The sequence below is a fragment of the Theobroma cacao genome, chromosome 3 (assembly GCF_000208745.1).
Source record: "Theobroma cacao cultivar B97-61/B2 chromosome 3, Criollo_cocoa_genome_V2, whole genome shotgun sequence".
Classification (NCBI taxonomy): domain Eukaryota; kingdom Viridiplantae; phylum Streptophyta; class Magnoliopsida; order Malvales; family Malvaceae; genus Theobroma; species Theobroma cacao.
Window position 1 is genome coordinate 29,359,363 of NC_030852.1, and position 21,400 is coordinate 29,380,762.

Here is a 21,400-nt window from a genome sequence, read left to right on the forward strand (position 1 = left end):
GGGGGGGGGGGGGGGGGGGGGGGTGAGAGAGAGAATAAGAGAATCTTATTGGACAAGGTTTTTGGTTTGGGGTAGAAAGAAGAAGAAAATAAGTGAGATTCCAATGGGCATCTACACATCTGCCTTTTTTTTTCCACCTCAGCATCACATGCTAAGGCTTAAAATCTTGTTGCAGCATTTCGATTGGTGGGTTACACGCCATGCCACTATACTTTTTCACTACTTTATTACGGAGTCTCAGTCACCACATCAAAAAAAAGCTACCCTTCCCCAAGGGCAAAACAAATAAACTAAATAAAATAAAATAGATACAAAAAGCAAACAAACAAGTGGTCCTAGTCAAGGTGGCCGATTACCTTTTACTGCGTCAACTTTTGATTTCATGAGTAATCTTCATATTGGGGTTATTTGCTTTGTCCGAATCTTCATTTTATTTTCTTTTTGGGTGAATCAATGAATGCCTCTTTATTATTTCTGTTCCAGGATCAGCATATTCTTTTCAAATCCCAACCCCATTATTCACATTTCCTGCATTCTCCTTGAGGGGCAGTCCAACATATCTCGAGCTTTCATTGCATCTCCCTCGATAATGCATTCGGCACTCTTCTTTTTCATGATTATCCATTGCATGAGCCTGCCAAGAAATGACCGGAATTGATTTTCGGCACAGGGAATGTTTCATGTATTTTGCTTGCATTCTTTTTCCTTTGAACTATGCGACAAATGCATACTTACTCAATGATTCATAAGTAAAATCAACTGTTTAATTGCAATGCATGCAAGTCTTTCGCATTTTATTTGGACGGGATATCATTCTTTACTTTTTCTGACTTCCAATGCTTGGTTTGAAAGGAAGCTATAGAATCCAACTGTTTCAAGATCAAGCCTTGAGGCTATAAATTATTCAGTCCCCACTCTATTCCAACAGTAATTTGCCACTATGATGGATTATCATGACTAGGGCCATTTTTTTGGCAAAACTCTCATGGAAAATGCGAAGCAAGCCGACATTCGGAAACCAACTGCATTGGTTTCTGTTATGATTGATTAATGGTCTCTGTTGTTAGATTGCAAGTTGGCTTGTCAAAGACAAATTGCAATGCATTATTACATGCTATAGAAATCGGATGTGGGGTTGGGTAATGGGTAGAGATGGAAAAAAAATATCTGATGAACGTGTATGTTAAGGCAATCTACACACCAAACTCAATGGTGAGGGCAGAAATTTTCTATACAGATACATTTTATTATCACTACATTATTGAAATGTGTATGGAGTTTCATTGTGACAGCCTGACTTTTCATTTTTCCCAACTACTTCTATTTTCCTTCTTTCTTTTTTTAGCTTTATGAATTGCCAACTTTGATTTGTGAAAGTTTTGGCTAATGGGAACTATGTTTTCTTAGAATAAGTTCCATTCACGAACACTAAAGGAAAAGGTAGGGAGGAGAGCTGATAAAAGGGTTGATGCTGCGGGCAGCTGATCTCATTCTTGAATTTACCAACAGTCCTGGTGTTGTTTTGTGCTCACTTCCTTTTGAATTTTGGAATGCAGAAATGGAACTTTATGAACCTTTACAGCATTCTTGATCTGAAAGGCATACAATTACATGCATCCACTTGACACCAATGAAATTTGAAACATGCAATTACTTTCTTTTGGACTGCTGCCTTTGCTGATTAGCTAAGTAACTGTTTTGCAAGCGGACCACAATAAAGAAAAAGCAGAGAATTGAAAAACTTGGAAAGCTAAACCTTTCTTAAAGGCTTTTGTACAAATTACCTACGAGTCTTATTTGACTAATTAATCCTTTCTATTTGCAGAAAGTCTAGATCTTGAAAGATGTGGACATTAATGAATTAGATTCTCCACCATAAACCAATAAAAGGGGTATAACTATTAGCTTGTTTGTGTGCCATTAATGAACCCATCAAATTCTGGCTGTTCATCCTGACCTGTTATTGCTGCAACTTATGTAGAAAAACCGGAAAAAAGGAATTAATGAAAAGGACATGGATTTAACAGAAGACAATACCATAAAAGCTTAAAAAGATGATGGATTGATTGGGGCTGCTTTCTTTTAAATGAAAAGCTTGCCTTAATATTGGTGGTAAAGTGGAACATGCTGACAGTTTTATGAATATTAAAAAAGCTGATGTTCTTGAAATGAACTCGTGCTATAGTGTGAGCTAAGTGGCAATTGACCAAGTTTGCATTTGACGTGGTAGCTTCCAGAGCTTGACACCAAGTAAAATCCAAGAGGTACCTAATTACCATATCCATGGCGACATGCTTTAAAAGGACTACTTAAACATAAAATATACTCATTTGTTTATACCTTTGGGCAACAAAGGTCAAAAGTGTTTGGTTGTATTGAAATAGTATTGAATTTAGAATTTCATACGATTAAAATTTATTATTGTTTCAAATATGTGAACAAAAGGTGTAAAGAGACAAACTAAAGGATGGACTTCGTGCAACTTTCGAATTATTGACTCTCTTTTTCTGTTTTACCCATTTCAATGAGAATCTGAAGCTCATAAAACCCATTCCTTTATATAATTCCTGCTTTCTTCATTTCATTCTTCACGAAATGCATGCATCTCTTGGATGGGATCTCAAGCATGTGTTAAAATGCCAAAAGTTTTTACATATATATCAGAGTTCAGAGCCGACCATCACGCTGCAAAACCTAACCCCTGAGTCCAGGCTGGCTAAAATCGAAGCCAATTCGGCCAGATTGGCCCAGCCAGGAGCTGCCGACTGGCTTTTCTTGTTGCTAGTGGTGCTATATGACACATCACACATATATAAAAGAGGTTCATTCCAAGTAGGCCAAGAACAAGGAGGAGGCAAACCATAATATGACAACTCTCTCACTTTATAAAAACAATGCACCTCCTAAGCAATTTCATGTTCTCAGCCCCAAAAGTTGTAAGAGGCACATGAAACCCACCTGTCTCGATCAGGTCTTTTGTTTTTCATTTCTCTTATTCCAATAAGATACCAACTTTTGTTCTGACATTTATAAATTTAACCCGTTTATTTGCTTCATGAGAGGTGTTTCTTCATCTACTTCAAGTATGAGTTAACACCACCCCCATTTCTCACACCCTTTGTTTTGTGTTCATCTGTCTCTTTTTCTGCCTAAGATGCGATCTGTATCAAATGGTCCATGCTAAGATCAGTTAAATCCGTCAAGTAAAAGGCACATTTTGTGTGCAATGAACCCAATATCAAAGTCCTTGTCACCAGAACTAAGATGGTGATAGCTCTTTTTCGGACTCATAAGAGAAATTATAAATTGACTTAGCCCATCCACACTATTTATGCCATGGGGCCACCATTGCTTTTCTTAAAAGGTTGATTGATTGGATGGATTTTCCCGGTTTTCCTTGTTCATTGGTGCTACTGTTCTCTAAATTGGATTGGTTTGTCCTATTTATGTCTGATTCTTTTCTGCTTTTGTTTTGCCTTTTTTTTCGTTAGTGTACAACATTTCAAAGTCAAATGCAACCCAATCTCCATCAGTAATCTTTCATAGTTTGCATAGAAAGTTTTATACTACTAACTTGTACATTTCTTTAGGCTCATTCTGTACTTCAAGTGGCATTTTTTATGTATGTCCTTTAGGCTGAAAACCGATATTCCTGTTGTTTGCTATAAGGATTGGAACAATTCACTGAAAATCAATCTGTCATTCCAGATATTGGTGTTGTTTGCTATGAGGATTGCTATAAGAATTGGAACAATTCACTGTGAACTTTTGTCAAATTCCATTTTTTAAGAGAAGTTTGACTGCTTCAGATTTTGCATTGAAAAATCGAAGGGGAGAGTCGAGAACCTAAATTGTAAAGCCCATTAGTGAGCAAAATGCTAAAACCCAACATGGTAAACACTATATGGAGCTGCAATCAGCTATTAATAAGCCCAAATATAAAGAACCCTAATATCTACCTTGGGCTCAACCCAGTATCTTTGGTGGGTTCAGACCCAAATGCTCTGATCATGAAGAAGGAGAGCTTGGTCTTTATGGACTGATTAGTTTGTTTTCTTTCTTTCAAGATGGATGGGTCCCATCGGCAGAAAACAAGGGCTCAAATTGAACCGTACCAGCATCCTGTAAAAGGTTTAATAAACACCATCCCGTGTATGATGCATTCCGTAACGCAAGAATCAGCATCAGCATGAAAAACAATCCCTAGCTAGCTCAAATCCACAAGAAAGAAAAAAACAGGACACCTAGTTAAGTGTCTAGTTTACTTGGACACAGGCATAGAAAGGGTCTGTGTTCTCTCGTGCAATGAAAAGTGAAACTTGAGTCGTTGAAAAGATATTATCTTCCAAGTTCAAATTTAATTTCTCCATTTCTCCATCTCGTGGCAACCAAACTGAGCACGGCACTAGTTAGCTGGATTCCTAATCCGCAATGCGGAGGATCAACTTTTCAGTGTTTCCCATTGTAATCATACAAAGTCAAACAAGAATCATGGCGTAATTTAAGTAAGCGACGGGTGGAGACCAGTATAGAAGAACAAAAATTAAAGTTCATCAATTAGTTCATCTAACAGATGGAATACTTGTCTCCTTAATCCCCATATATATATATTTTTGGAGGTGGGAAAATTCAACATAGAGCTGGTCTTTCCAATTCTTGCACCTTCCTTAATTGGTTACGTGCATTTACCCATACGAATTTGAAAGCGCAACAGGAAGAGGGAATTGGTTGTACGTATCAATTCTCCAAAATTCTGGCACCTCCAACATTTTGGAATTCGACTTTAAGATTAATTGAACCATATAATAATAATTGTCTTCGTCATTCAAACAAAATTGTTAAAGTAATTGTTCAATTACTTTCCACAATACTTGATTAAAATTCCTGAAAAGATATTTTTTATTGTTGAGAATAATTACTACTTATTAGACATCAATGAATTATCATGGTCCGATTGTAATTGTAGTGTTGCAAAAACAAAATACTTTTATTTTAAGCGGTTTTTATTGACACTAGAATCATTATATCAATCACAGTCTTTATGCTGATTGCTAAAAGACTTTTAATGGCATACAAACTGGCCTGCCCAAAATCTGAGTGGTACGGTTACAAAAGTATTATACTCCCTCATAAATATAATTGCAGTACAGTTACAAAAGTCTATGCTGAAAACAAAATGCTTCGAGTCAGTTCCCTTTTTAGGTTTAGTGTACCTTTTTGTCTTCGGCCTCAGATTTCCTACACTATTGGAGTCCATATCCGGGCAAGAAAAGTTGAAAGCCCATGTCTCTTCGACAGTCCAAATTCTTCCCTTTTCGTTAGTGTCGTATAATATTAGGTAATTCCCTCAACTAATTCCACCAATGCTTTCTGCTAAACATCACTGTTCAATTTATTTTCCTTCTATGAAGCTAAGCCTTTAATCATTTTATGTCATTACATTACACAGAGATTTTGGTGATGAAAAAAGGAAATCTTTTTGATTAAAAGAGGAGCAAAGTTCAATATACTCCAACCATGAGGTAAGGAGGGTTAAAGAATTAATTATTTTCCTTAAAATGTTAAGAAACAAATGTCTTGATGGCAATAATTATTGACCAACATTTATTCTCTTTGTTTTTTCTTTAAAAAGAAATTTAAATTTCATGTTCAGATATTTAGATTTCAAAAGGTCTATGTGGAGGATATTGCTTCCAGCATGATTCCACATCTCTCTTTTTACAGTTTTCATCTAGCTGTCTAGCCGTCGAAATTCCAGTTTTCATGCGCCTTATTTGCTGCAAATAAGTAGGTTTATAACTGATCTTAAAGCAAAGTCGTCATTAATTTCACCAACATCAATCCTTAATCGCATTGGATCTCGATCGTTAGGTACGTAGAATAAAGCCATATAAAATTGGGCTACGATTCTTTAAAATATTGATTTATATCCAGGAACAACCACCCTGGAAACCCATATGATAACCAGACATGATTATCGGTCACGAAAGAGGAGCCGTGGTGGACCATCACTCTGGCAAGTATGACCACAAACCTTTTTGCCTAATTTATTGCTAAATTAAATCCTTCTTCAACATGTTATAGCTGTATGTGGGGGCTAGTACTAGTAGTTGTTTCAGAGATCTTTATCAAATCCAACGACCAATCTCTTTCACTTACATTTCCTGTTTTGTCATTTCCGGACATCCCATATTTCAGCTAGTTCGAAATTGACGGTGTAAAATGCATTTGCTGCAATATATTACATGAAACGTAATTAAAGCATGTCTTCATCGATCAAGGTCATCACCCCTATAATTATTTTAATCGTTTTCAACTTTGAGTACTGCCAATCTTCTCTACTTCATGTAGTTTTCAATTTGGATTGACAAGCTATTTCTTTTAATCCTCTGAATTTAAAAATAAGTTGGTGACATCTGCGCTCTCCTGGTTTTTTATATACCTGCAAAGCAACGTGTTTGTTGCTGATAACTACAAATATCCTTGTTTCTAGTCCTTGACTTTGGAAATTAAACTACAAATATCCTTTTTGTCTTTAATCTGTAGTTTACAACAATATAATTGAAATAAATTTTGTGTTGATAGTTACTCATAATTAACATATAATCCTTACTCTTTACACGACGTGATCACCTGTTGATCTTGACTTTTTATTAATATAATCGTTACATGATTTTCACTCATTTATTACATAATCATTGTAAGATTTTTGATAAATCAGTATACCAAAAGAATTTCTATAAACTGAAATTGATTCGTATTATTTTAATATATTTTTAGATAAGTTTCTGCTTGAATTTATCTACTAGCTTTTTGGGTCTGTTTCACATATGGCGGCCATTGTTACCATTTCAAATCGGGACCATATCGCTGGATTTAATTGGTTGTGCTTTCTTCTAGTTTTAGTAGGCAGGCTTTGATTTTTTTTTTTCAGATTTTCAGCCCCAGTTTTACTTACTTTTTTGTTCTGCCACGGTCAATTTTGTCAAACCTAGTTTTTGATAGCGATTAAGAAAACATAAAAGTACAGGTAACGATGAAGATGACAAAAATCAATCAACACTGTTAGCTGATCACCTAAAATATTCCCAATCTAAGTACTAGCTGGAAGTGTTTATTACTGCTGCTTTTGTCTTTTTCTATGAGAATTTCCTCGAAATAAAGTAGTGGCAATACAAAAATGGAGTGATTTTAAGGTGCTAGTGCCTAATGGTTGCTACATGGTATGGCCCGCTTTAGACTTATATATTCTGCCTCCGATATCTCTCGAAAACGTGTGTTAGTTGTGCTTCTTAAGTTGTTTTCTTGGTCCACATACTTTCTTCCCTATATATGGTTATGTTCTGAGTTTTTCCGCAACTCACCTGCTCCATAGAACTCTCTTTGGAGCTTCCTGCAAAGCATTTACTTTCTCACCCTTTTGCCCTATTGTGGAGATCTCCAGGAGTCATTTGATCACTGCCGCGTTCTTGTTCCCTGCATTATCCGAGTGGAACAGCTGGTTTTGAGGTTAGAATTTGTTTTATCTTATGTTTCAGCGTTGGGTGCTAATTTCATGCACCTCTTTTGCAAAACATGCTTGTTTTTCTGATATTTAATTGTAACCTTGAGGAAACTGTCTCAGAACTCAATCATACTAAAACGTTCAAGTAAAGGAATCGAACTGTCAGAACCTTCAACGTCCTGCAGACTAATTTGTATAACTTGATTTCTCATCTTTCTCACTCTTTGAAATATTAGACTTGAGACACGGCAATTGTTGCATAGTCCATCTAACATATTGGTGGATCAACAATGTCCTGATATTGATTATTTTACTTCACTTGCACATGGGTAGTTATCTATGGAAGGAACTGTAGCAGTGTAGCTTCCACAAAGAACATTACTTCAACAGGATTTAGATCAAATCACTATCTTGTGCGTCAAAAAAAAAAAATCAGAGACTGGCATCTTTAGATGGAATAAGGACTGGCATAAAGATATATGGGAATGAATTGTGTGGCTTGTATCATGTGCTGCTTTCATTCAAATCTACTGCCCTGTTTTTATTCTTCCCACAAGACAAAAAGAAAATTTTCCCATTTTTTAGCTGTGAAGTCCTATAATCCATGTCTATCTCCAAGAACATTAACTTTGAATTGGCAACTTATTGGGATCATTGTTCTGGAAATGATTTGGAAGATGAGATAACTATGTTATTCGCAATTAGCTAATTAATACTGCTCTTTTCTGCTTATTTAATGATGTCAAAACTTAAAGCATACTTGCATCCATTATATATATATATATATATATTTGTTACTTGTTTGTAATGTCGTAAAAGCTCAACATAGCTGACCTGTCTCAATCCTTCGGGTGCAGGCATTTCAGAATGGATCGCGGTGAGCATCTGGTTTCTGTAGAGTTGCAGGAATCTCCCGAACCAGTTCCCTCACTCCTTAAAGTTATATCATCAAATGAAGTGGCTGGCTTCGATAGCATCATAGTAAGTTACACCTTCTAATATGTGCTTCTCGGGGTAAAATATGAATAGATCTTGCTAAATACGGCATCTCTTGGTCGTGGATGATCTATGCATACTTTAAATGTCTTTATTTTTATTAAATAAAAAAAATAAAGACATTTAAAATGTCGTTATTTTTATTCTCGTTATAATCAAAGGCTAGAACTAGATTAAAATGAGAAGTAATTTTTCTCTTAGCTCATTACTCACTCCACCTTGTTGCATAGACTCAAATCCTCCTTAATCTTCACAAGAACAGGGGTACCATGAGGCCACAAGGTCATTGGTGCCTAAATGTTTAAATAAGCAACCATGTTGTATTTGTTATCGTTGTAATTGTAATTTATTTATATTGTTATTTCTAGAATTCTGTCATGTTAATTGTGGTTCTTCTTGTAACTTTTAGTGATTCACCAATTGTCACTACCAGAATCATTGTTAAAATTACTATTACTATCGTTCTCATATCCTTGAATGACTTCCTGATGCTTCTGCAGAATTTGTCTGGTTGGTGGGTAGTGTTATATCTTCAGCTTGCTCACCCAGGGAAATTTGAATTATGGATTCTAATACTTCTGTTTTTTTGTTTTTTGCCATTACAGCAGGAAAGTGAAACATCTTTCTCAAACCCATTCAATATTTCTCAACCCACCGGTCATCAGAGGAAGCTTTCTATTTCCATCAGCATGCCCTCTTCTCCTACTGCAGTTAGCTCAGCAGGCACCAAAAGTGTCTTTTTTCTTGATGACAATGCAAAAGATTTCAGAGATGGAGTTCCGGATTCTTCTCAGTCATCAGAGACTCTTGGTAACAGAGAGCCCAAACGAGTCAAATTTCTCTCTCAGCCAATGCCAAAAGGATCAGTCTTCGGGGAGGCAGCTAACATTAGAAACATCAATCACCATCCTAGTATTAAAAAGCTGAAGGACAAGAGATTTGATTCTTTCAAAACATGGTCCGGAAGACTTGAAAGGCAGCTATCAAATTTACGTGGAAAGCCGCGGGGAAGTGAATCAGAAGAAGACTCTGTGAGAAGGAATCCAGAGAATGAAGCATTACCCGTGGACCGATACTTTGATGCACTGGAAGGACCAGAGTTGGAAACCCTGAGGGTATGTTCTTATCTTCCCCGAATCATCCATCTCAACTTCCATTGTAAATTTGTAAAACCTATCCACTATATGTGTCAAAATGAAAAATAATGTAAATGGTTCTGTTCTTCAAGCCAAATACTTTTCTTGTTTGAAGAATCTGACATAAGTTATTTTGACAGGCTTCGGAGGAGATTGTGCTTCCAGATGACAAGACTTGGCCTTTCCTTCTTCGCTATCCCATCTCTTCATTTGGTATCTGTCTCGGGGTGAGCAGCCAAGCCGTTATGTGGAAAACCTTGGCCACTGCTAACTCTACAAAATTTCTTCACATAAGCCTGATAGTAAATCTCATCCTCTGGTGGATTTCTGTTGCTCTAGTAGTCATTGTTTCTTCCATCTACCTTCTGAAAGTCATTCTCTACTTTGAAGCAGTTCGTCGTGAGTATTACCATCCAATCCGTGTCAACTTCTTCTTTGCCCCTTGGATAACTCTTCTGTTCTTAGCTCTAGGAGTGCCACCTTCAGTTGCCTCAAGCCTGCCTGTAGCTCTGTGGTACGTTCTTATGACTCCAATCTTCTGTCTGGAGCTTAAAATCTACGGACAGTGGATGTCAGGTGGTCAACGAAGGCTTTCAAAGGTGGCTAATCCTTCAAACCATCTCTCAATCGTTGGGAACTTTGTGGGGGCACAATTGGGTGCATCAATGGGACTTAAAGAAGGGCCTATCTTCTTCTTTGCTGTTGGGTTGGCTCACTATACAGTCCTTTTTGTAACTCTTTACCAGAGACTTCCAACAAATGAAACACTCCCAAAAGAGCTCCATCCTGTATTCTTTCTGTTTGTTGCAGCACCAAGTGTTGCTTCAATGGCATGGGCCACGATCCAAGGCTCCTTTGATTATGGATCACGCATTGCTTGCTTCATTGCCTTGTTCCTTTATTTCTCACTGGTTAGCCTCTTTGCATCTTAAATACATAACAGCATTACTCTTTAGCCCATCTTATTTTAGGACAGTTCTATATGATAATATTCTCATTGGCACTTGGCATTATTTTTGTTGATTTAACTTGATGAAGTGTACACATAGTAAATCTAAACTGTGCTATTTGTATTTGGCTTTGCAGGCAGTTCGAGTTAACTTTTTCCGAGGATTCAAGTATGTGAATCACTGTGACTATTTCCTTGTTGCTAGTTCAGCTCTGTTAGGTAGTCTGATTCTAATTTCTCTTTTATTTACAGGTTCTCATTGGCTTGGTGGGCATATACTTTCCCAATGACTGGTGCTGCCGTTGCTACCATGAGATATTCAAGTGCAGTGACGAATATAGTAACTCAAACTCTTTCTATCATACTCTCTGTTGTTGCTACACTCACAGTAACAGCTCTGCTCATAACGACTATATTGCATGCTTTTGTCCTACGAGACCTCTTCCCTAATGACATTGCCATTGCCATTGCCATTAGCGACAGAAAACCAAAACCTCATAAGAAGTGGTTCAATGTAAGACAAGGAAGCTCAGATCATAGTAAAGACATTGAAACTTTCTTGAAATTTGCAAATGCTGACAGCAAAGATATAGAAGCTGCCTTAAAGATTCCTACTGCAGAAGCTAAATGAGTGTAAAGCTTAATCAATAGCAGGTTTTTGCCACTGTGATCAGCCTCAGTTTCAATCAATAGCAGGTTTTTGCCAACATTTTTTTGAATCTTCAGCACTCAGACATGTGAGGAACATCCACCTTAGAGTTTTCATGTTTCCAGTGACCATGTGTGCAGAGAGAAATGAAGGTTTCTGGCACTTTCTGCAGCAAGAAAGGAGGAATGTGTAAAATCATAATGAGTTGTAAATTGCAGCGTGTATGAAACAGATGTTGATAAAAGGTTTTGCAAACACGATTTCTTGTTATTGTTTAAAATAAGGGCCACAAATTCTGAAAGATCATTTTAAGCATTCATACTGACTTGGAAGTATCTTTGCTCATGCTAAACCAGTATAACCTTGAGATAATGCCCTGGCTATGCAGCTGGACTGCTGGGTAACTAAATGCCCTATCTGCACAAATGGGAGTGGTAGGAACTAACAACTGGTAACTCAATGGATTAAATCACAATGATAGATGTTTAAAATTGCATCTACTTTGGCAAACGATGTTAAGTTTCCATTTTACATAAAATGGATTCCAAGTTCTTAATTTTTCCTCTTTGTATCGCTGCTTACATTTTCAAGGAAGCCTTGGTGATTATATTGACTAAAAGGTACCAAATTATCAAGCTGAGAATCTGTTTCTTTGTGTTCATTAACTACCACAAATTGCGAGGGCCTTATCCAACTTCAAGCATTAGCTCAACCGCATGTGATATCCATGGTGACAATGATGCATGGAAGACAAGTACATGATGGAAAGGAAAATGTCTTGGTTTTTCTCATCAATTTGAATTACGGTAATTCGTGGTCTGCTAACTAGCTAGAAAGCAGCCGGCACCCGGCATCTAAAACTAAAATGAAAGTTATTCTATTCACACTTGATAGCAAACTCCTTCTATATCTACTATTGCAAGGCTCCAATAACTCTCTGTCTCGCTGTCCAAACTTTTGTGTCCTTAAACAAGGCCAAACAGCTGGTTGATAAAGACCCTGCCCTAATGCAATGAATATCGAATGCTGTACAACATCTGAAGTGGGAGTAGTATACATGCGTTATTCATTGTTCAGGAAGTTACAATGACCTGAGGCTGAACAATCCCCGGCACATAGCATGTAACAGGGCCTTGGTCCGTTGGCTATTCGTTTATATTCTCGTTCAAGTAATTAATTCCTGAGAAGACTTCTGCATCTTGGCAATGAAGTTACCACTTGACATTGGTCACGGTGGCACACACTCGCTTTTATGCTTGTTGATGCGTTTTCCTAAAACAATAATTTCCATGAAACGGGGATTGATAGCAGCAAAGATCGTTAATGTTGTCGTTGCACAAAATTTAATACTATATGTAATGTTTATTTGTCGATTTTTCTCCTGTAGCATCATTACGTCGGGACTTTTGCTGCAGCTAGTAATATAGCCCTCTCATGGAGTGAAATAGGACATTGCCTCCAGATCCAGAAAAGGAAGACTTCCATCAGAAGTAAATTTTTGTCTGGTGATCTTTGGAGATGATCTTTGAGTCCTTTAACAATTTTATATTGAGAACATTATTGCAAAAGCCTATATCCTCATCTTGGAGATGCATCATCTATGTCCTATTTGGAGACAAACACTGTTATGACAAGGTTAATGTCTTGTTAGCAGCTACAGTGACTGAAAATCAGTAGCCGCGACAAGTAGCATGTATGAGTTTTCGGTCCCCACAACCTAGGCTGATGTAGCAACTAGCAAGGAGAAAAACAAGGTCATAAAGCTACTCTTGGTTGTGCTTCTTTTGTTGAGAAGCAGATGATCCAACGTGGAAGACAAAATGGAGTAGATAGATCCAGAAAATCAACGTTATCAAACCTTGGCATTGCTCCCAGCACAATTTGTCCATGTCTCCCTATCTTGCTGGTTGGCATGTGCAGACCTTCTCATTTTATGCCCTTTTTTTCTCTGCCACTTTATTGGCTGAAAAAAGGCCACCTAAACTTTGAGTTATGGCAGGACAACTAGAGAGGAATGGGCATTTTTATAGGGCAAGATCCATCTCATATTGGACCCCATTGCCTAGGGGACCAGAAGTTTCTTGATTCCTTTTTCTAACTATATTCAATAAAATGACCCCACGAATTTGCTTTAATTCAAAAACTTTCTTTTTCAATTTCTCCCAGTCAGAACTTTTCAGATTAACACATTAACCAATCATTTGAAGAAACCCCAAGCTTTTTCTGGTTCCATAACCTCATTATCAATAGGTTGACCCTAAAACCTTGTACAATTTTGAAATTAAGGAATGCTGTAAAACTTGAAAGAGATTTCTTGTATGCAGAATGATGAGGCTGCAGTTCTTGCCTTCCTTTTGGGGTGAGTAGAAATGTAGAATTCTCCTCTTCATGATGATTTCCAACATAAATTTAATTATCAATTCAAGCATCTAGATAACTAACTTGGTCTATCATGAGGCTGTGCCACCTAACAATCTTATGATACATGAAAATTGTATGCTAGAATACTGCTGCAAGTATATGGGCACAGAAATAGCCTCGACATGATTGTGTTTGAAATCAAGTTGAAGCTCGGTGTAACGGATAGTCCAGGAGAGGGGTCTACAATACGGCAAATTACTTTGGACGAGTCCAAAATCCATGCAACATGTTTCTAAAGTAACATCAGGGAATCAAAAGCTTACCTCAGAGTGAAGTATGTTCTAACTTGCTTTAGAGTTATTTACTTCAATAACACGTTTTTTTTTTCTTTTTCAATCTGCACCAGACATGACACAGAAGAAGACTGAAACTCTTTTGATAATACCAAGCCCTGGAGGTTCAACTGGCAGTAAAAGGGTCTGATCCTGTTAAAATCAAAGTGGCAAGGAAGACTGTAGACTGAGACTTAAAGGAGAAAGTGGCTACTCTTTTTGATAAGTTATATGTCATCCACATAAAGTTTTGGATAATGGAAGAGTGATTTTCTTCACAGATGTGCACTCTTTCTTTCTCATTAAGCAGGTGGGTTGGGAGATAGCAGGTTTGTAAGGCAAATTTGTTCCATTCATGTAATCAAAAACTGTCTCTCATTCGCTGTGGAATTAAACAAACTATAGAAATCAACAATTATGAACATGGCAATCAACCAGCTGTCATGATTATGGATCTTATATAATTCCCAAGTTCCTTCTAATTGATTTTTCCTTTGATGGAAAAGTTCTCATCTCATTGATTGTGATCGAAACTTAGAAAGCATGTGAAAGAGAATTTTAGCTGAGATGTTTAAAAGATATGCTGGCTTTTGGCATGTGGAGAGAGACAGTGATATTATTTAAAGGAGGGAGAATAAAAATGCCTGTGTAATAATGATGACATTAGAGTGAGTTTGTTTGGTGTTTTTAATTATTATTAAATACAATTCCTCAGCATAAGAAATAAAAAGCAACCTGATTGCAGGCAGCTAAATCAAAGCATGGTTCTATTATTATACTTGCAAAAACATGCTTGTTTCATTATTCATACAAATTTATTAATTTTTTTTTCCAACTAAAGGGATATTGTGCCCTCAATAAAATAATCCTTATTTTCATTAAATCAGAACTTTACAGAAATAAAGGAGAGGATTCCTTTAAGTTGTTAGTCCTACTCTTTCGAAGAAAAAGACAAAAACAAAATTTCGAAATAGGGCACAGGTCTTTTCCCCCCCATCAGGCCAGAATTCCATGGCCAACCAACCATTTACACAGCTTTAACAGGACAAATGTACATTGTCACCCCCAAAAAGAAGAGAAGAAAGAGGACAAATAACAAGTGGCAGATACCCTCCCATTTCCTCTCTCCCATGTGCATTTGAGACGGATCCTCCTCCATTCATTTTCCTGAGAACGAAATAGGAAAGAATATCAGAATCCGAATTTTGATTCCAGATGCTCAAATGGAACAATAGTTAGCAAAAGAAGATTTAACATACCGATTGATCTTTTGCAATGCAGAACTGCCTCATAAATTGAGCTTTCAGAATCACAAGACTTTCTCCACTCATCAGCGGAGTAGGCAACACTTACTCGAGGAGATGTTTCTGCCGAATATACCCACTTCTTCATTACCTGAACTCTTGCATCAACACTTTCAGCTCTACCACTTGACTTGCGTCCTCGAATTCTTCTGTATAATGGCCTGAGAAAATCCAAGTATTTCAAAAATATTCGCTTGGACAATCTTCGACACCTTCTTAAAGAAGGATGGCTTGTTTTACAAGCCGGAACCACAAGGTTTGGTGCATGTGAAGAGGTAGGCAGGGTTGAAGTTGAATTAGAGACTTCATATGCCTCCATCTTCAAAGGGTTAACAAAGAAAGGCATGACATAACCATTGGAAAACAGCTCATCTGCATGAACAAGGGTGAGAGGAGTTTGTGAGATGGGAAAGTCAAACTTAAAATCTTGAGAATTTCTGAAGAATCTCCTGGAGGGTGGCATTCTCGGGTCCATCTCAATGAAGGAAGCTTCATCACATGCATCAAGTGAGGCCCTCAGGGAGCTGTCAAGACTTTCTAAAGAAGGCTTTAGGTTTACTAACCAACTATAAGAAAAGCTTTCAATGGAGAGGGGCTGGGAAGTTTCCATGGCTTCCACTCTATTAAGGGATGCAGGAAAACAGAGGAGAAGGTATTGAATTTGTACTGTAAGGGAAAGGGACTACAATGTGGGCAATAGCAAAGGCCCGCCTCTTCTGTAACACATCTCAGTATTTATATACCTTAATATCCTCCCCCTACCAGTTTTATATATATGGTTGTTTGGCAAGAGACAATGAATTTTAATAATTGAAAAGGGAAAAGGAGAAAAGAAACAGAAATGTGAGCCCCCACTAGCACTCATAGTGTACTGTTGCATCAACCCTTTACCCCACACTTCCTTTTAACTTTGCAAAATAGATGACCTCTCATTGCAAATTTGTTTAATCTATAATCAGAAGAAAGTAAATATACAAAGAAATTAGGTTCCTGTATATACTTCATCTTCATCTCAAGCAGCATCTCCAGAAACTAAAGCAAGCACAGAATAATCTACTCTTTCTATCATTTCTCATATATTTATATAATCTATAAAAAGTGAAACAACAACAATGAAAAGGCAATTGGGGTTTAGGAGGAGCAGGTTCATGCACAAGCATAATTTATCCAAGATGCTGCTTAAACCACAATAAAAGAATAACTACTGTCTTCTTACTTTACGAAGTTCCTCCTTATACAAACCTAAATGACTTATTCCTATGTTCTAGTCAGAATCGTTGATTTCACTTTCCTCAAAGTTCCTCCTTCAACAAACCTAAATGACCTATTCCTTTGTTCAAGTCAGAATTGTTGATTTCACTTTGCTACCTCTTGTTTCATCATCCACTCGTCACATTCTAATGTCTTAGCATTAATTTGTTGGGATGGGTGCCACCAATTTGAAAGGATGAGTTCACCATTCTGATGCTTACATCGTAACTGCTAAGACTCAAGGCTCAACTTAAAAAGGATAAAATGCATTTTTAATACCACAATAAATGCCAGTGGTACATTAAATAATGAAAATATGAATGTGACAAAATGTGCATACGAAGCTGCTGTACATTTTTCTTAATTTAATATGTTATGTGAACAGTTTATCTTCATACCCATACCCCAATGTCTCAAAAGAGTTATCAAAATCAACATTAAAAACAAAAATTACAGGAAAGTATATAAAGAAACTATAAAGAGTACGCCTTCCCACTCCCACTAAAATTGCATAACCATGGCAAACCTTAAAAACTTCTGCCAATTTGTTAAACTCCTATCAAGTGTACATTATCAAATTGTAATACTTCCAAAACCTGGAGATAAGTTTATATTCACAGCATTGAATATACGTTATGCTACAAGGAGAATTGAAAGAGAAGCAAAACCATGTCGGTTAAGAAAAGTGGGTCAAAACACGAAAACAATGCTCAGCCAGGATTACAAAATTTTGACACAGACAATTACATGTAGTCCTCCAATTCATTACTAACAATTATAAAAGAAGACAATGAACATAAATAATATTGCTGGGTATAGAAAATAAGATAAAATAAAATGATGCTCATTGTCACATGTTTCTGCAGTTTGGTCCCTGAATCAGTTAAGGAGATATATTAGAAATCTCAAGGAGAAGAAAAAGGGAAAAGCAAATATCACCAAGTTCTATTGGTAAGGGAATTTCAGGCTTTTGCATCCACTAATACTCTAGTGGTGGTGAATTTGAATCTCCTCAATACTTGAAAGCTTGAGAAAGTGATGTCCTTCTCATTAAAACTAGAAGTAATTATTATTTACCGACAATCTACAAAAACAAAAGTAGCAGACAAGGGTCCCTAGAGTTGTCGGAGAATGAAATAGACATTGACCTGGGTTTCTGGGCCAAAAGCCAAAAATAGAAAGTGACTTGAAACCAACTGGTCCCTACATTGTAGCCTCCTTCAAGACAACAAGCAATAGATAGAGAATCTAAGCATTCATAAACAAGTTAAGTTCTGAAAAGAATGTTTTTGATTGCACAAAATATTACTATGGATTGAGGAAAAACCATCCATTCAGTTCATCTAACATCTTAACATATAAAAATTTAAATATATATATATATAATATCCATTATTGGTATGACAACCTTTATAACTGACCAGTATGTATAAAAAGTAGTAAATAAACACCATAAAACAACTTTGTATGCATAGCTAACAAATGGAAGGCAAACTTCGACTATTGGAAGATTCACAAAGTGCTTGGACCTGGTTCTCGAATTATTCACCTTTAACTCTGAATTGGCAGGCATGGAGACCTGGCAAATTTAGATGCAGAAAAACAAAGTGAATCTAACCATTTTTTCTATAACAGGCCTCGAAGAAAGGAACTTTAACGAAGTTCCAAGTAGACTTACTCTCTGCATATTATCTGTCAACAGCTTCAGTGGATCATAGCAGCTTAAAAGGATGCTGCAGTCAATTCGAATAACAGCTAAAACAGGAATTTACCTTCAACTAAACCCAAAATTCTATCAAACCATTAAGGGAACATCCTCTGTATTCTGACATGGCATGATGTATTAGAAGACAGAAGAAAATCAGATATGTTTATATCAGCAAAAGATATTTAGTATAAAATAATACTATGCTACTGCAGTCCCCTGAAGCAGAGCCACACAGGAAATATCTATTGTAATATATGCAGGTGACATACTATAAAAAAACACAATGATTGAAGACAGTTGGAAAGACAATAGCAACCAATAACTAATTAAGAAGAATATAGTCAGAACAAAATTTAGTACTAGTATTTCATAATATTTATGAACCCCAAAGCATCAATGCCAACAGGTTCCTTGATTGTGAAAAAAACAACAACCATCAACACCCCAAGGAATTGCAAGTGGTAGCATCCTCTACATTTTAAATGGACCAAGGGAAAAGCTAATAAACTGACCAAAATTAAACACCATCCAGGCATGCACTTGGGTCAAAAGAGGGAGAGTAATAACCCTTGAGAAAACAATCTCCACCAAGATTGAGGCACAAATTGAAACAACCACAGCACAAAGGCCATTGCAACTAGGTGTCTTGCCACAATGGATTGCTCAAAACTTGAGATAGTGACTGTAGCAAAAGGAAGACTAGGGTCTAGACAACAAGCTAAGGTTGACCTGTGAGGGCAGTATACCAGTGGAAACATGAGCAGCCCAAACTGACGTCAAATTGCTACTTTCAGCAAAAACTAAACCTGAACCAGTCAGATGGCAGGGGATGAAAGTTTGAAAGACAAAAGTGGAGGATAGCCATCCAAGAAAGACCTTCATCTGCATCTGTCGTGAAGCTATAAAATTAAAAGGCATGTCCTCTATCTCAAGAACTCTTTTCTAACCCCACCACTGTACGAGCTAGTAATAAAGTGTCCAAGATCCTCCCAGCCAGAATGAAGTGATCCAGAGGACATAACCTACAAGACCAAAAAATCTTACTTCAACACATTTCTTTTCTTTTTCCTGGTTGATTCCCTCTTCACATGTACTCCAACTCCCTCTTTCGCACTCTCGTCACACATTCCAAAATCTAAGACTAAGAGTATAATAAATTTACGATATTTTTTTTAGAGGGCGGAGACTGTTAAAGTTATTTCCTAAAAATTTAGGTTCAATCTTATAATGTGATTACTCCAGCTAAAATTTTATTCAAAAATTAGAGGCATAATTAAATGTATATCTTATGCACGTTTATCATACATCATGAAGCAAGAAATTTTCGAAGATAATCTTTAGTTTTTCAGAAATTGAACATATTACACTCTACAAAAACTCTTTGCTCTTCTAAAAAAAAAAAAAAACTCTTTGCTCTTAATAAACAATCAATGACATTGACAGTAAATCTAAGCAACCTCAAGATCTCATTAAATCCACTAATCCTCTACGTTAGCTATATATTAAACTTTACGAATTTACCATAAAATGTTGGCTTGAAATTCAGCTTCTCATTAGAAACCCTAAAAATTTGAAATTTAAGTTCATAATCGATACGGTTAGCTTCCTCCAGTTTTATCAGAAACCCCAAAAAAATATTGCATGTATGGAAGGAGACTGAGAACTTACTTAGAGAGTCGAAGGGTTCATCGGCGACACGTAAGCACTGGTTGAGTGTAACGGGGCACTTGGAGAATTCAAAACCCTAACCCTAGAATTTGGAGGGAAAAGAGGAATGGGGAATCCAGAGAGAACGTAGGAGCCAGCGGTTGAGATCGAGGCAACACCGGATTGGATAGAATCCGGGGATCGAAATTGATTACCTTATGCATTAGATGAAGAATGCCCGGGCTCTCAATAAACAAGGATATGATTACGACGTCGTTTCGGAGATGGAGAGATATGCGAAGCTGTGACTGGCCACTTGCCAGGTGGTTCCCCGGACGGACTCTAAGATTGATGGAAGAAGGAAAAAGATTAAAGTGACGACGCATCCCCACGAGCGAACGGTGCGCTTTGTTTCGATGTCCAAACTCCAATGTACAATTCTAGTATGGACGACCTTCCAACACCGCCTCAATGAAATTCCATTTCTTATTTTAATTTTTAGTAAATATTATCTTACTAAGCTAATATTTTCAAATTATGACTCACCAATCAATAACTTATCAATAAATTAACACCTAAATGTAAATATGTATTCAAAGTTATTTATAAGGTAAATTAGTAAATATTCTGAAAATATGTATAGAAAGTATAATTCCACCTTCATATTTTAAGAATATACCTTTTTTTATTCTACATTTTCCCATTTTCCAATATCTGCTACAATTATTACTATCACTTATGGTAGAGTTGGAGTAGTACAATATGGTGGGAAAAGGTAGGAATTCAACGAAATAATAACTTACTCGTTACATTAAAAAAAACAAATAAAAATATGAAATTATTGTTGACAAGTTTTCGTTCTTAAATTTTAAAATTTGGGAAGGAAAATATAGGTGAGGATTGAGGGATAACGTCAACTGAGTGATATCAATGCATAAGAAATTTGTGAAAGAACCACAAAATGCATACATATAACAATAATTTCAGATAATTGAAGGTCCCTCAAACACAAACCACAATCAAAGATTATTTGCTTCTATTTTCAACAGATGGTTGCTTTTGCTGGTCCGTATGATATGACAATGCACCATTGGCAGCAAATGGATGTTGAAAAAAGCTCATTTTCAATTTTGATTGGGACTGCCAATTTTTTTAAGGCTTTGAAACTGGGATCAGAAGTTAAACACACAGACGACTTATTGTACAACAAATTTTCAGCCAATTCAGGACTTCAGCCGATATATAATCTTCAGGCGCAATTTTCCATCGATCCAAGTAGCAAAAAGTCAAAGAATAGGTTTCAAGATGTAATAATTCATCTCCGTGAAAGCAAAGTACTGATACGTACAGATCCAGATAATGCCACTGTGTGGAAATCAGAAGAACTCTTCTTCCCTATATTAGCTTTCAGTTGCGCGTCAATAGGCTTCGGCCTTTCGGTGGGTCACAGCCTCATCCAAAGGCCACAACTGTTTTAACACGTAACCGACTGTCCAATTTTATCACTAGCCGCCGTGGCCGACCAATTTCGATGCACAAGTTTTTCAAAGTTTGTTCACCCAC

General features: G+C 36.8%; 2 protein-coding genes across 2 annotated transcripts; one reads left to right on the top strand and one right to left on the bottom strand.

Moving 5' to 3' along the window:
- Window positions 7,292–11,540, top strand: LOC18605671 (S-type anion channel SLAH2). The gene is made up of 6 exons (XM_007038815.2): window positions 7,292–7,509; window positions 8,362–8,485; window positions 9,106–9,615; window positions 9,777–10,547; window positions 10,723–10,754; window positions 10,838–11,540. Exons 2-6 carry the CDS (start codon window positions 8,372–8,374, stop codon window positions 11,214–11,216), a joined length of 1,806 nt encoding a protein of 601 aa, XP_007038877.2. The 5' UTR covers window positions 7,292–7,509; window positions 8,362–8,371; the 3' UTR covers window positions 11,217–11,540.
- LOC18605672 (probable membrane-associated kinase regulator 6) lies at window positions 14,772–16,021 on the bottom strand. The gene is made up of 2 exons (XM_018117566.1): window positions 15,187–16,021; window positions 14,772–15,094 (listed from the first exon to the last, which is right to left on the bottom strand). The coding sequence occupies exons 1-2, from the start codon at window positions 15,839–15,841 to the stop codon at window positions 15,087–15,089; spliced, it is 663 nt and encodes a 220-aa protein (XP_017973055.1). The 5' UTR covers window positions 15,842–16,021; the 3' UTR covers window positions 14,772–15,086.